Source organism: Oncorhynchus clarkii, chromosome 3, assembly GCF_045791955.1.
Source record: "Oncorhynchus clarkii lewisi isolate Uvic-CL-2024 chromosome 3, UVic_Ocla_1.0, whole genome shotgun sequence".
In the NCBI taxonomy this organism is placed as follows: Eukaryota; Metazoa; Chordata; class Actinopteri; order Salmoniformes; family Salmonidae; genus Oncorhynchus; species Oncorhynchus clarkii.
The window spans coordinates 11485268-11499792 of record NC_092149.1 but is presented as its reverse complement, the minus strand read 5'-3'; the positions used below and the strand labels follow the sequence as shown (position 1 = coordinate 11499792).

At 41.5% G+C, this 14525-nt stretch overlaps 2 protein-coding genes across 3 annotated transcripts; one reads left to right on the top strand and one right to left on the bottom strand.

Moving 5' to 3' along the window:
* Nucleotides 1-900: 900 nt before the first annotated feature.
* LOC139387964 (tropomyosin-like) lies at nucleotides 901-10525 on the bottom strand. 2 transcript variants are annotated; one of them, XM_071134397.1, is made up of 5 exons: nucleotides 10236-10525; nucleotides 7890-8187; nucleotides 3468-3522; nucleotides 2913-3030; nucleotides 901-2720 (listed from the first exon to the last, which is right to left on the bottom strand). In XM_071134397.1, the coding sequence occupies exons 1-5, from the start codon at nucleotides 10286-10288 to the stop codon at nucleotides 2687-2689; spliced, it is 558 nt and encodes a 185-aa protein (XP_070990498.1). In that variant the 5' UTR covers nucleotides 10289-10525; the 3' UTR covers nucleotides 901-2686. The 2 variants fall into 2 exon arrangements, with proteins under 2 accessions (XP_070990498.1, XP_070990487.1); XM_071134386.1 differs by lacking the exon at nucleotides 10236-10525 and having other exon boundaries at nucleotides 7890-8410.
* Nucleotides 10526-10716: 191 nt separating this feature from the next.
* On the top strand, nucleotides 10717-14084 carry LOC139387962 (histone H1.3-like). Its single transcript, XM_071134370.1, has 5 exons — nucleotides 10717-11116; nucleotides 11200-11254; nucleotides 12321-12435; nucleotides 12564-12850; nucleotides 13295-14084. Exons 1-4 carry the CDS (start codon nucleotides 10817-10819, stop codon nucleotides 12838-12840), a joined length of 747 nt encoding a protein of 248 aa, XP_070990471.1. The 5' UTR covers nucleotides 10717-10816; the 3' UTR covers nucleotides 12841-12850; nucleotides 13295-14084.
* Nucleotides 14085-14525: the final 441 nt, after the last annotated feature.

Below are 14525 nucleotides of genomic sequence, written 5' to 3'. Positions count from 1 at the left end.
TTGTCCATATTTGTACCAGAACTTCAACTACGGCTTCCCCTGTATGTACAGTACATGCTCTCCATGATGTCTGCTTTCTGTGTGTGTGCAGGTCCGTAGAGCAGCACTGCAGGCCCTCCTGGAGCATGAGAGACAGCAGTACGTCATAGAGCTCAACAGACTGGGCAAGACCATCTACAAACAGAGAGTCTAGACTCTAGTCTCTACTAGACCCATAACAACACCAAAGACCATCTGAAGTTTATGCTGAAAGCCATCTAGCAGCTAGGATGTGTGAATAAATATAGAATACTTTGAAGTATTAATGTGAAAACATTTACTCACAGCCATCTACAAGCACCTTGTTTACAATTTAATATGTGTTTTTTCTTTAGGATTAAAGTTTTACATTGTTGTATTTACATAAATAAAAAAAGGTCTGATCTGTACAGAAGCAGAGTGGATAAACTGCTTCTGTAAAAGTACACTTTTAAGCAATTTACATTCCAGTAACGAATTACTGGGCCTCATGTCACCTTAACAAAACAGAAATTTGTGTGACAGTCAGGGAGGTAGCACTGTACATAAACAAAACACATATTTGGTTAACAAACAGGTCTCCTTGTCAACAGTAAGCAAGACCAAAAAAATCAACCTATACACAGTCTGGCATTTGTCCATTCAGTAGAACTTTCTACTGGTCATTTGCTTCAGTCTTTGAGGGGTAATTATGTAACATATGAGCTCACTACATTTAACATACTGTATTGTAGCTCACATTGACAGGTCCAATCTCTCTAGCCATATCTGGTACACTTGGTCATGCAGGGTTGGAGACTGTAACACAGACTGAGAAAGTTTGATGTGCGCACACACTGTAACTGGAATTTACAGATAAACAAAAAGGAGAGCAGTCGTTGATAATATCAATCAAATCGATCCAGTTTAATACAATCATTCAGGGAGACACCTCCAGAACAGAAGCATAGAAAATGTCCAACGGGGCTCTTGGAGACAGAACCTTCCTATTCTAATCAGACAGTACCAAATGTTCTCTAAAATATCAGCCAGAGAGGCTTGGAGTCAATACAAAAGACAGTGACTTTGCCGGCTGCTACAGAATCACACAATGTTCATGTCATCAATACAATAATAATCTGTGTGTTCTCGGTCCTTGTACCTTCAGTAGCTCAGGTCTAGTGACCATCAACCCATACAAAAGTGAGTCTCACAAATAGAACATTGGAAATCATGTGTATTATAGAAAGGGAAAACATATACATATGCTAATCATTGTGTTAATTACTGTTAACTGAATATTCACTTTATTCATCTGAAATTTTCCCATTATCCACACAGGGCAATGTTATACTCTGATTAACGCACACGTCCATCATAAATCTATACACTATATAGGTAAATCATACATCTATGCACTATAAAGGCCAATCATAGATCTATGCACTATAAAGGTCAATCATAGATCTATGCACTATAAAGGTCAATCATAGATCTATGCACTATAAAGGTCAATAATAGATCTATGCACTATATAGGTAAATCATACATCTATGCACTATAAAGGCCAATCATAGATCTATGCACTATAAAGGTCAATCATAGATCTATGCACTATAAAGGTCAATCATAGATCTATGCACTATAAAGGTCAATCATAGATCTATGCACTATATAGGTAAATCATACATCTATGCACTATAAAGGCCCATCATAGATCTATGCACTATAAAGGTCAATCATAGATCTATGCACTATAAAGGTCAATCATAGATCTATGCACTATAAAGGTCAATCATAGAGCTATGCACTATAAAGGTCAATAATAGATCTATGCACTATATAGGTAAATCATACATCTATGCACTATAAAGGCCAATCATAGATCTATGCACTATAAAGGTCAATCATAGATCTATGCACTATAAAGGTCAATCATAGATCTATGCACTATAAAGGCCAATCATAGATCTATGCACTATAAAGGCCAATCATAGATCTATGCACTATAAAGGTCAATCATAGATCTATGCACTATAAAGGCCAATCATAGATCTATGCACTATAAAGGTCAATCATAGATCTATGCACTATATAGGTAAATCATACATCTATGCACTATAAAGGCCAATCATAGATCTATGCACTATAAAGGCCAATCATAGATCTATGCACTATAAAGGTCAATCATAGATCTATGCACTATAAAGGCCAATCATACCATACTACATCTATGCATAATAAATATTTAATAGACAATTGAACCAGATGGGCATGCACCTTCACACTTCTTTAGAACTCTTCTCTAGAACCTTTGCAACATTCAGAAGTCACCTCAGAGACACCTTGCTCCATCTCTGAGGGAATTAGCCCTAACCTCTTTCAGTCATTCCTACATTAATGTACTGTACCATAGGATGAAACTCACTAATTAAAACATGTAATGTCTCCCTTCCTTACCTGCATACACAAACTAACAGTATGTATGAAGACATGACATTCACACTGGGTTTTCCAAACCCTTCTTGTTTTTTATTTTCCTGAGTATTGAGAGGTACAGTGAAGTGAAGGTGGTTGTAGGTGGGGAATGTTATGAGCTGCACAACGATGATGTGTATGGGTGTGTGTGCATCACGGCAAGCATGAGGGAGGGAGGGAGGGATGGAGGCTGATAGTCTAGTCCAAGTCTTCATTTTGGGGCCTCTGTGATTCCACACAGCTTCCTGCAAAACAACAAAGAAAACAACAACAACAACCATTAGTTATCAATAGCATGTGAGCACCCAGTAACCACAGAACTACATGACACACAGTACACCGTGACCATAGAAGTCTTTCATAATGGTGACCACAAGCCTGTGTTACTGGGTGTGTGAGAGTGTGCCTGAATGCCTGGGTGTGTATCTGCTCTTTACCGTCCTTCCTCATTGGTCTGGTCCACAAAGGCACACAGTGCCTTGTCCCGCTCCAGAATCTGCTGTTTCAACACCTGGATCTCCTCCTGAGCTTTCTTCTTCTGTGCTTCTTGATCATCTAGAGGAGGAGCGAGGGATAATGAGAGAGGGGTGGAAAGCGGGAGGGTAGGAAAAAAGACAGAAGGAAATGGGTAGATAAGGAAGAAAGGGTATTGAGAGAGAGGTGGTAAGGAGGAGAGAAAGACATGGAGGGAAATGGGGAGGGCAGGAAAAAATGTATTGAGAGAGAGAAAGGTTGTGAGGTCCACTCAACAACCAAGAATTCACAAAATGGAACAAACACCAAATTGAGACTTTGCATGCAGAATTCTGCAAAAATATCCCCCGTGTAAAATATAAAACACCAAATAATGCATGCAGAGCAGAATTAGGCTGATCCCCCCCCAAATGATCAAAATCCAGAAAAGAGACGTTAAATTCTACAACCACCTAAAAGGGAGCAATTCATGACTGAGCTGACGGTATCCCATCACTGCAGTAAAATAGCCATCGTACCTTTAACTTTCTGAAGGGCCGCCGACGCGTCAGTCTTCTTTTTCTCCGCATCGGCCTGAGGAGAAAAAAAGAGGGGAGATGAGGACCGGTATTAGAAGCATTGTGGGCCTTGTCTAGCTAGGCCTTATTAAGGGCTACATAAGGCCTACAATGTGTCCTTCATAATATGCACTTTGTTTAAAGTGTGACTAATCCTTTTTGTGACTAATAAGTGAGAACAATATTTAATTGCTGACTGATCACTGCTAAGAGAATACCTGGCAGAATTCCTCTCACATGCCACTCAACACAAAACATACCTTCAGAAAGTATTCACACCCCTTGACTTTTTCCAAATTTTGTTGTGATACAAAGTGGGATTCAAATAGGTTTACTTGTACCTTTTTCGCCAACGATCTACACAAAATACTCTGTAATTCAAAAAGGAAAAAAAAAAAAAAAAAAAGTAATAATGGAAAAATAAACCACTAATATATCTTGATTAGATACTGTACGTATTCAATCCCCCTGCCAAAACATGTTAGAATCCCCTTCGGCAGCGATTACAGCTGTGAGCACACAGCTTTGCACATCTGATTGTACAATATTTGTCCATTATTCTTTAAACATTGTTAAAGCTCTTTCAACTTGTTTGTTGATCATTGCTAGACAGCCATTTTCATGTCTTGCCATAGATTTTCAAGACGATTCAAGTCAAAACTGTAACTAGGCCACTCAGGAACATTCAATGGCGTCATGGTAAGCAACTCCAGTGTATATTTGGCCTTGTGTTTTAGGTTATTGTCCTGCTGAAAGGTGAATTTGTCTCCCAGTGTCTGTTGGAAAGCAAACTGAACCAGGTTTTCCTATAGGATTTTGCCTGTGCCTAGCACTATTCCATACATTTTTATCATAAAAAACTCCCTAGTCCTTGCCGATGACAAGCACACCCATAACATGATGCAGCCACCAACATGCTTGAAAATATGAAGAGTGGCGATGTATGGTGATGTGTTTTGTTGAATTTGCACCAAACATAAAGCTTTGTATTCAGGAGAAAAATGTAATTTCTTTGCCTCATTATTTGCAGTATTGCTAAAGTGCCTTATTGGAAACAGGATTCCTGTTTTGGAATATTTTTTATTCTGTACAGATTTCCTTCTTTTTACTCTGTCCTTGAGGCTAGTTTTGTGGAGTAACTACACCGTTGTTGATCCATCCTCAGTTTTCTCCTATCACAGCCAATAAACTCTGTTTCATGGTGAAATCCCTGAGCGGTTTCCTTCCTCTACAGCCACTGAGGACGCCTGTATCTTTGTAGTGACTGGGTGTATTGATACACCATCCAAAATGTAATTAATAACTTCACCACGTTCAAAGGTGTCCTACCAAAAGGTGTCCTTCTTTGCGAGGCACTGGAAAACCTCCTTGGTCTTTGCGGTTGAATCTGTGCTTGAAATTCACTGCTGGACTGAGAGACCTTACAAATAATTGTATGTGTGGGGTACTTAGATGGGGTAATCATTATGTGGGGTAATCATGTTAAACACTTGTGGCACACAGAGTGAGTCCATGCAAAATCCCCATCAAAATCTGTCTGTTTAAGATATAGGTACTGTATGGGCTATGTCTCAATCCATTGCATCCACCTTGCGCATCTGCAGTGGAAAGTGGCAGAGCTACAATGCTGTTTGTCAGATCAGCATACATCCCGAAAATCGGTCTCCTCACGAAAACTTCTGTAGTGTCCGAACAAGTGTCATGGGGCTCATCTGAACGTAACCCTGTAAACGGGTCAAAAAATGAATGGAGGTATGGAAGTAGTTTTGTGCCAAAAAAAATGATTTCCTGAGTTTTCTTATATATCCTAGATATAGGACAGACACATCAAAACCGTATTCCTTATTATTTATTTTTTGACTGTCTGTTTTGCCATTTATGAATGCGTTATTCAATGCGTTTCTATGTGCTATATTTTTCTTTATATACCTAAAGATATAAACAATTCCAAACAAATAGCTAAATAATCCATGGTATGACCATCTTAAAACAATTAGCTTAGCAGGAGCAGATTTTTACTCCTCAATTTATTTGGGCTTGCCATAACAAAGGTGCTGAATACTTATTGACTCAAGACATTTCAGCTTTTCATTTTTTACATATTTTTTTTTTTACAATTTCAGAACACAATACCACTTTGACATTTTGAGGTATTGTGTGTAGATCAGTGGCACAACATCTCAATTCAATCCATTTTAACTTCAGGTTGTAAAACAATAAAAAGTGAAGGAGTGTGAAAACGTTCTGAAGGCACTGTAATACAGTGGTTTGACTAACTCAGGAAAAGTAGGACCTTTCAATACTGAAACCCAACTGATCTACACCAAGATCTTCACAAACGTCGGCAACACCTACAACCCAAATACAGGTACAGTGGGACAAAAAAGTACTTAGTCAGCCACCAATTGTGCAAGTTCTCCCACTTAAAAAGATGAGAGAGGCCTGTAATTTTCATCATAGGTACACTTCAACTGTGACAGACAAAATGAGGAAAAAAAATCCAGAAAATCACATTGTAGGATTTTTAATGAATTTATTTGCAAATTATGGTGGAAAATAAGTATTTGGTCACCTACAAACAAGCAAGATTTTTGGCTCTCACAGACCTGTAACTTCTTCTTTAAGAGGCTCCTCTGTCCTCCACTCGTTACCTAGTGAATGACCTGCAGAGAGCTGGGACCAAAGTAACAAAGCCTACCATCAGTAACACACTACGCCGCCAAGGACTCAAATCCTGCAGTGCCAGACGTGTCCCACCTGCTTAAGCCAGCTAGAGAGCATTTGGATGATCCAGAAGAAGATTGGGAGAATGTCATATGGTCAGATGAAACCAAAATATAACTTTTTGGTAAAAACTCAACTCGTCTTGTTTGGAGGACAAAGAATGCTGAGTTGCATCCAAAGAACACCATACCTACTGTGAAGCATGGGGTGGAAACATCATGCTTTGGGGCTGTTTTTCTGCAAAGGGACCAGGATGACTGATCCGTGTAAATGAAAGAATGAATGGGGCCATGTATTGTGAGATTTTGAGTGAAAACCTCCTTCCATCAGCAAGGGTATTGAAGATGAAACGTGGCTGGGTCTTTCAGCATGACAATGATCCCAAACACACCGCCCGGGCAACGAAGGAGTGGCTTTGTAAGAAGCATTTCAAGGTCCTGGAGTGGCCTAGCCAGTCTCCAGATCTCAACCCCATAGAAAATCTTTGTAGGGAGTTGAAAGTCCGTGTTGCCCAGCAACAGCCCCAAAACATCACTGCTCTAGAGGAGATCTGCATGGAGGAATGGGCCAAAATACCAGCAACAGTGTGTGAAAACCTTGTGAAGACTTACAGAAAACGTTTGACCTCTGTCATTGCCAACAAAGGGTATATAACAAAGTATTGAGATAAACTTTTGTTATTGACCAAATACTTATTTTCCACCATAATTTGCAAATAAATTCATTAAAAATCCTACAATGTGATTTTCTGGATTTTTTTTCTCATTTTGTCTGTCATAGTTGAAGTGTACCTATGATGAAAATTACAGGCCTCTTTCATCTTTTTAAGTGGGAGAACTTGCACAATTGGTTGCTGACTAAATACTTTTTTGCCCCACTGTATATCCCATGTCAGTTTACCTTCTAGTGTGTGTAATCTGCCACAGTGGTGAATGATGTGGTGATGTGGTAATCAGATCAAGTTGCCCTCTAATATGAAACACAAAACATTAACACACCTCACCTGATATACACCTCTACATGTAAAAATGTACGTATTACCTTGACTAACCTGTACCCCCGCCCATTGACTTGGTACCAGTACAACCTGTATATAGCCTTGTTATTGTTATGTAATTTTCTTGTGTTACTTTTGATAAAAACATTTTTACTTGAGTTTATTTAGTAAATATCTTCTTAACTCTATTTCTTGAACTGCATTGTTGGTTAGGGCTTGTAAGTAAGCATTTCACGGTAAGGTCTACTACACCTGTTGTATTCAGCGCATGTGACAAATTCCATTTGATTTGATGGTGATCGTGAATACAGGGCCCTTACATGAGGGTTAGGAGGACTAATAAATATACAGAAAATAAATCAACTGACCATCATCATATCCAACACTCCCACTGTAAGTGAATTTGACCTATAAACATATCACAAGCCAGTCTGTTGCCAATGGTTTCACAATGGATAGGAAGATTGTTTTAGTGCTGCCTTTGTTTCAGTGTTCTAATTCCTAATTCTCTGGTGAGACTTGGTACAGGCATTCTGTTAATGGATTATTATAGACCATAACACGAGTATAAACAGTGCTGTACCTTCTCTATGTAGCAGGTGTCTGTTTGCATAGTGTGTGTGTGTGTGTGTGTGTGTGTGTGTGTGTGTGTGTGAGCCTACCTTCTCTGTATGACAGGTCTTTAGACTCTTGTCCGCCTCGCCTGTGGCTTTAGCAGACTGCTCCTTCTTCTTAGTCAGCTCCTCTATCTTGGTGTTGATGGGCTCCAGCTCACCATTCAGCTTCTGGATCTTCCTCTTGACCTGGACGATGTCGTTCTCCTTCTGCTTGACCTGAGAGGAGCTCTCCAGAGCGCGGGCTTTAAGACCCCGCAGAGTCAGCTCCTGGCGGACCGCCTGGTACATCAACACCACCATCACACCCACGGCCAGAAACACTAGCGCAGACACAGCCCGCATACTGCTGGGACAGGACAGAGAGAAGGAAGGAGGTAGAGAAAGAGAGAGTGAGATGAGGCTCAAGTCAGGTCCAGTTTGTCTTTCTTGGTTGCTGTCTTGATCGGTCACTTCTCAACCATCCCCATAGTCAGCCTGTGTGTGTTCAAATTCCCTCTCTCTGGTTGCTGATGGCAGTCTGTCCACCTGTAACTGGTTCGTCCTGCTAGGCAGAATGTTTGGTCGACAAAGCGAATTCTACTTCCTTGTTTAACTACCACACTCCCACCGCTTTTATCTCCCTCCCTCCCCACTTCTCTTTCTCCCTCCCTTCCTCTCTTGCTCTCTCACTTTCTGTTTCAGAGGTCATGGTTAACAGATGCTCTCTCTCTCTATTGTTTATCTCGCTTTCATTTGCATTTAATTTCTCCTCCCTCTTCCTCTTAGAGGGTACACAGACAACCAGAGATTATGAAATTGTTCCATGTAGTAAGTCATCATTTAGGGTGCAGTGTGTGCTATGGGGAGATTTAAGATCATTAAAGTTCATATTCAGTTTAGAGTGATTAACACAATGTTTAGCATATTAGTATATATTATGTTCCTTCTGTAAAACACATGATTTCCAGTGTATGTGACACTCAAGGTGCGGGTTGATGGTCACTAGACTTGATACTGAATGTTATGGATTATTCTCATATCTGTTGATAGTGATTAACGCCAGACTGGATGTACAAGGACCGAGGACACACTGATTATTCATATTGTATTGATGACATTGTGTAAACACTGTATGATTCTGTAGCAGCTGGCAAAGTAGCAGCTTTTTGTTTTGACTTCCTACCAGCCTCACGGGCTGGTGTTTACTCTGGTGCTGTCTGATTAGGATATAAAGGGCCTGTCTCCAAGAGGCTGGTGTTTACTCTGGTGCTGTCTGATTAGGATATAAAGGGCCTGTCTCCAAGAGGCTGGTGTTTACTCTGGTGCTGTCTGATTAGGATATAAAGGGCCTGTCTCTAAGAGGCTAGTAAGACATTGGGATCATTTGAGTGGGAAGGGGAAAGCAACCGACTGTAGACAAAAGTTGAGGGGTGAAGTCAGGGGAGGTGCATCTGTGACAGCCGAAAGTCAGACACTGATGTGGTTTTTCAAACAGAAAAGCTCAGTGCAACATGGCAGTGTTCCTATTGTTTATAAAAGTTGTTCTTTATTATGTCAAAATAAACATGTCTCAACCCGCATATCACACATTTACAAACTGAAAATATACAGTGCATTCGGAAAGTATTCAGACCCCTTGACTTTTTCCTAATTTTGTTACGTTACAGCCTTATTCTAATATAGATTACATTTTTTTTCTCCAATTCATCAATAAGCATGTGTGGCCGATGTGAAATGGCTAGCTAGTTAGCGGTGGTGCGCACTAATAGTGTTTCAGTCGGTGATGTCACTCGCTCCAAGACTTAGAAGTAGTTGTTCCCCTTGCTCTGCAAGGGACATGGCTTTTGTGGCGCGATGGGTAACGATGCTTCGTGGTTGATGTGTGCAGAGGGTCCCTGGTTTGAGCCCAGGTTTGGGCGAGGAGAGGGACGGAAGCTATACTGTTACACATGCACCCTGTAAGGAAGTCCAGGATCCAGTTGCAGAGGGAGGTGTTTAGTCCCAGGGTCCTTAGCTTGGTACATTTATATATTTCCTTACATATTTTTTACAACGGCGGGGGAGTTCCAAGATGGAGGCGCAGGTGGCTTCAACACAGCGCCCCATGTCAGTCATCTACTGTATATAAATTATTGGTTGTAACCAGATAAAAAAAATGTATTGACTTTACCAACGATTTCGCTCTGCTTTTTGTTTTACTGTAAATTCCTAGTTAATTGACTGGAAACATAGCTAGTGTGGCCTTACCTCAAACTGGCAGAGCTTTATAGGTTAATATGTTTGTCATGACTAAATGTTTATACTGGAACTAAATCAAAGGTAGCCGTAGCCTATAGGCTAGGGCGTGTTATAACAAATTATGATATCATTCCTAATTCGAGTTGCGCATGTTATACAGTATTATCACGTTACCTTTTTACGTTTATATTCCCTTGAATTCCGGAGTGCTGATGACTATTTTGCATTCATCCATTTACTTCCGCGTAGCAGTGCCAGGTTTGCTAGTGCTATCTGGGAGCCTTGGGACGTCCATACCCTAAATCCTAACCTTAAACCCTACTCTTACTCTAACCTTAACCATAATTCTTACCTAACTTTAAGAATGATTAACTATTTTAAAAGTCAACTTCAAAGGGAGGTAGGCCCATCCCAAGGATCCCAGATAGCATGACAGACCGTGACAGGTGGGCGGGCACGGGGATGGTTTTGGTGAAGCTCGCTCCAAAAGAAAAAAGAAGAAGAATAAGTGCGCTCTCCGCGGAGTCGACAGAAGCAGATGTTTCTGTTTTTCAGGGATATAGAATTTTCAACCTGACTTCCGTTTCACCTGAAAGCTGAAGCACAGACTCCGCTCAAGTACAGTGGGTGGCCACCTGTCCTTTCACACTCCATTGGTACTTCCGCTGTAAGTCTGCGAGGACGTCGTCAACACTTCTGCGGAGCAGTCGACAGGGACCAGCGAAAACGAATGTTCCTTGGTCAAACTCCACGGCATGATGAAGTCACAGGGTGTATTGGTGGGGGTGTCTCTGCTGACTAGCGTAGCTCTGCTGGGACTGATAAACGTGCGGCAGAAAGAAGAGATGAAGGAGCAGAAACATGTATCGTTCGAGACGATTAAACTGCGTGTGACCAGAGACGTACTGGGAGAGTACCAACACGAGGTGATCAGAGCTCACAACCTGCTGGACAAGACCAAGGCTCAGGTGGATACTCTGGGGTCAGAACTCCCCCCACTGCAGGCTGCAGAGGCCAAGAAGAAGAGTGAACTGGAGGCATGCCAGGGAGAAAAGGTAAGGAAGGAGGGGTATGTCTGGGGTTTAGAGTGTACACAATTGATTTCCTGTGTGTGTGTTTTCTCTCTCTCCTGTCACAGAAACATGTCGCTGATGAGGTGGGGGCCATTGAGGCAGAGAACAGTAACTCTAAAAGTGAGTGTTTAAACACCTGAAACTATGGTTACATCAACACTGTTCTGAAAGGCTCTTCGCCTTATTACTGATACGACTATGATAACATGTATGATAGTTCACTGCTCCTCAATGAAGTGGATGTCGATTAAGACAGCTCCCCGCACCTCTGATTCAGAGGGGTTGGGTTAAATGCAGAAGACACATTTATGTTGAATGCATTCAGTTGTGCTACTAACTAGGTATTCCCTTTCACAGTGAACTAGAACATAAAAACAGGTTTAAAACCGGTCCATGACCAGTTCTAGTTGCAAGCTTTTTCTCTTCTAAATATTTTGGTGGATGAGAGACATCTTGTGGTGGAATAAGCTCATTGTAGGTCGCTGGGATTAAGAGTAGTATTTGTGGTATTCTGTATATGCGACTGGTCTTATTGAATATGTTTTATTCACTAACCTGTCTTTTAGTATCCCCCTCTCTGTCCTGTAGCCTCTAGCTCCATGTTCTGCCTCTGTCCTGTAGCCCCTAGCTCCATGTTCTGTCCTGTAGCCTTTAACCCCCTGTTCTGTCTCTGTCCTGTAGCCTCTAGCCCCATGTTGTGTCCTATAGCCTCTAGCCCCATGTTGTGTCCTGTAGCCTCTAACCCCCTGTTCTGCCTCTGTCCTGTAGCCTCTAGCTCCATGTTCTGTCCTGTAGCCTCTAACCCCCTGTTCTGTCTCTGTCCTGTAGCCTCTAGCCCCATGTTGTGTCCTATAGCCTCTAGCCCCATGTTGTGTCCTGTAGCCTCTAACCCCCTGTTCTGCCTCTGTCCTGTAGCCTCTAGCTCCATGTTCTGTCCTGTAGCCTCTAACCCCCTGTTCTGCCTCTGTCCTGTCGCCTCTAGCCCCATGTTGTGTCCTGTAGCATCTAACCCCCTGTTCTGCCTCTGTCCTGTAGTCTCTAACCCCCTGTTCTGCCTCTGTCCTGTAGCCTCTAGCCCTATGTTGTGTCCTATAGCATCTAACCCCCTGTTCTGCCTCTGTCCTGTAGCCTCTAGCCCCATGTTGTGTCCTGTAGCATCTAACCCCCTCTCTGTCTGGTCCTGTAGCTGAGTTTGAGAAGCAAAAGGCTGCCTGGGAAGCAGAGATGACGTCTCTCAAACAGCAGGTGGTGCAGCGCAGCAAAGTGTGTGTCTTTGTGAAGAAGGACTCTGTAGAGGGAAGGTAAGAGACTGGGACTGGAGCCCTGAACATGGAACACCTCTATACATGTCCATCTGTATGTATACCTGTACACCACAGGCATATGGACACTTGCACACACTAGCTCTATCTGTCTCTGACTCCCAAAGGAAACTGTGTGGAGATGAACCACCTAAACAAGAGGCCGCTCCAAAACCAGATGCCCCCAAACCAGAAGAATCCAAACCAGATGCTCCCAAACCTGATTCTCCTAAAGAAGCCCCCAAACCAGACGAACCCAAACCTGATTCTCCTAAAGAAGCCCCTAAACAAGAGGCTGCCCCCAAACCAGAAGAACCCAAACCTGATTCTCCTAACGAAGCCCCTAAACAAGAGGCTGCCCCCAAACCAGAAGAACCCAAACCTGAGGCCCCAAAGATGAGATGAGCTGAGCTGGGTATCTTTTGTTCTGTCTTTTTCTGTTAGCATTCCACTGATTTGTTTTCTCTTGATAGCATTAGGAAACAGCTTATAGCAGTGAAGATATATGTTATTATGTAGAAATGCCAGATATGACTCAAAAACACCATCATAAAAAAAGTATTCTATCATTTAAAAGGATAGTGACACTGTATTTGACTGAAATGCTATCTTTTGAGTCTTGCTGTCTGGGACTGTATTAGAGTTGACTGTGGTGTCAGTATGATGTTGTTAACCAGCTTTATGATGTCCTAGTTATTATCCCCATCTCTCATTGTTGACAGAGGTGTGTGCATGACAGATGTGTGATCCGTCTTCTCTGGAACAATGTCTCATCTGTCAATCAGGATGTTGGTTCTATTTGCCTTTTATTGTGTGAAGGATGACTGACTCTTTCATTTTGACCTTTGTTTGTTTTTAGGGATGGGCGAAGAGAACGGGAAGAGCAACGTGGAATCAAAGAAAAGACATAAGGAAGGCAGATGAAAAATGGAGACCTTCTGCAGGACATTTCTCTGTTCCTTTTTAAACTCGTTAGAACTTGTCCTTCATGCTACTTTAGAGTGTCTATTAACTACCATCTAACATGAGTGGATATTGAATATTTTTGTTAACCTTGTCCATTCCTCTCTCTCAGTATGACCCTCCCTCGGGGGGTGTTTGTGTGTGTGATTTGAACAAATGTGTATGTGTCACCAGTATCGACCAATCGGAAAGTCCAGAGCCTCTCTCTGTCACTCCTCATCATCCTCACTCTGTTACCCCCGGTGACGGTATTTTGCAGTGGTGGCGACCATAGCATTGACCAATCAAATGTCCTGGATTAAACTAATGGTATTTCTGTTTGTCTGATTCTGATGTAATAAAGCTTAACCCTAAAGGAAAGTTTTGAATGTGGATTTGATTAACTATTGATACAGAACCATTTCATATTTAATGTGAGCACAAACATTGGCATTGTTTACTGTATGTTCTGATTCCCTCCATCGTTCAACATTTCAAGACAAATAACTAATAACAGCTGCTGGAGATCTGTTAGAGTATCACAATAATGTAAAACTCATATAGAATGCAGTCACCTCAAATGTATTGGCACCCTTGATAAAGATGAGCAAAAAGTACTATATAATAAATAATACAAATATTGCACTATTGTATATTGTATGCTCAAATAAAGAAAATATTTATAGGAATACAATTGCTCAGAAAAATATTTTGTTGAACAAGTATTTATTTATTTTTATCTCGAAGACAAGTGTCAAAGTTGTCACACCTGTTTTCAATGCTTTGTGTACCCACACCTAGTCAGGATAATGTCTCTGAGCCTTTTTCTAGAATGTTTTATGAGATTGAAGGATCTTAGGCCATTCCTCCATACAGACTCTTTCCAGATCCCTGATATCTGTTGGCCTGTGCTTATGGACTGGCCTCTTCAGTTCAAACCACAGGTTTTTTTAGTCCGGAGACTGAGATGGCAATTGCAAAATGTAGATTTTTGTGGTCAATTAAGCATTTATTTGTGGATTTTTGATGTTTGCTTGGGGTCATTGTCTTGTTGGAAGATCCACTTGCGGCCAAGTTTCAGCCTTTTTGTCAAAACAATTTTGTACTACTTGGTAGAGTTCATGATGCTGTTGACCTTAACAAGGGCC

Bases quoted from the DNA above. Each gene is read 5' to 3' on its own strand.
- LOC139387964 (XM_071134397.1), bottom strand. From the start codon at position 10,288: ATGCAAAATAGTCATCAGCACTCCGGAATTCAAGGGAATATAAACGTA. The intron at 3,523-7,889 runs GTAGGCTCACAC...TTTTCTCCTCAG, and splicing joins AGACCTGTCATACAGAGAAG to GCCGATGCGGAGAAAAAGAA. The intron at 3,031-3,467 runs GTACGATGGCTA...CTCCTCCTCTAG, and splicing joins GGCCCTTCAGAAAGTTAAAG to ATGATCAAGAAGCACAGAAG.
- LOC139387962 (XM_071134370.1), top strand. From the start codon at position 10,817: ATGATGAAGTCACAGGGTGTATTGGTGGGGGTGTCTCTGCTGACTAGC. The intron at 11,117-11,199 runs GTAAGGAAGGAG...CTCCTGTCACAG, and splicing joins AGGCATGCCAGGGAGAAAAG to AAACATGTCGCTGATGAGGT. The intron at 11,255-12,320 runs GTGAGTGTTTAA...CTGGTCCTGTAG, and splicing joins AGAGAACAGTAACTCTAAAA to CTGAGTTTGAGAAGCAAAAG.